The following is an 839-nucleotide window of genomic DNA, read 5'->3' on the forward strand; positions in this document are numbered from 1 at the left end:
ATACCTAGAGTCTGACACTTACCTCCGAACGCCGAGCCCTTCCACACTCGCCCAGTGACCAGCTGGAATGGTCGAGTTGAAATTTCTTGGCCAGCTGCAGCTACACCAATGATGACGCTCTGTCCCCAGCCCTTGTGGCATGCCTCTAGTGCCTGACGCATTGTCTTGACATTGCCAATGCATTCAAAGGTGTAGTCACAGCCTCCGTCAGTCATTTCCACGAGGGATGCTACCGTGTCATCCACCTTCAGTGGATTCAAGAATTCATTGCATCCAAACTGTTTGGCTGTGGAACAATAAAATAAAATCAAGAACAATTCTTAACCTACAGAAAAAAATATATATATATTCCCCAAAAAGTAACATTTCACTTCTTTAAATCTAACATGAAAGAAAATCTTATTCCTTTATACAATACAATTTCATATCCTGATTTCTAATTAAAAAACTGGATTCTTTCAAAATACAATTTCATTTACTAACTGCTAATATTTCCTTATTCCTACTAACCTATCTCAAACTTGTCTTCGTTGATGTCCACACCAATGATTTTCTTGGCACCACGCTCCTTGCAACCCATTGCCACTGCCAGACCCACAGCACCAAGTCCAAAGACTGCAACATTGCTACCATCTTCAACCTGCACAAGTTGAACATGTATGAAGTCAATACTTTTATTTCTCTTTGATAAACATGAAGCAACAATCAAATATCAGACATTCAAAGACAGACACCAATACATCATCTGTTCTCTATACTGAAGTAAATCTTGAAGCAATATCCAAGTATAAAGAATTCCCTAACATATGCTTTTACCATTTCTCTGTTTTTTCCCTACA

At 39.0% G+C, this 839-nt stretch overlaps 1 protein-coding gene across 1 annotated transcript in view; it reads right to left on the bottom strand.

Annotated features, from left to right (window-relative positions):
- The window catches only part of LOC119594514 (alcohol dehydrogenase class-3-like), an 11,972-nt gene that overhangs the window by 1,106 nt on the left and 10,027 nt on the right, over positions 1–839 (bottom strand). Inside the window, exons 6-7 of the mRNA XM_037943544.1 lie at positions 511–640; positions 23–286 (exon numbers count right to left, since the gene is read on the bottom strand). Coding sequence (XP_037799472.1) covers positions 23–286; positions 511–640 — 394 coding nt within the window. The remainder of the gene's footprint in view (positions 1–22; positions 287–510; positions 641–839) is intronic.

Source organism: Penaeus monodon, chromosome 34 (genome assembly GCF_015228065.2).
Source record: "Penaeus monodon isolate SGIC_2016 chromosome 34, NSTDA_Pmon_1, whole genome shotgun sequence".
Lineage (NCBI taxonomy): Eukaryota > Metazoa > Arthropoda > Malacostraca > Decapoda > Penaeidae > Penaeus > Penaeus monodon.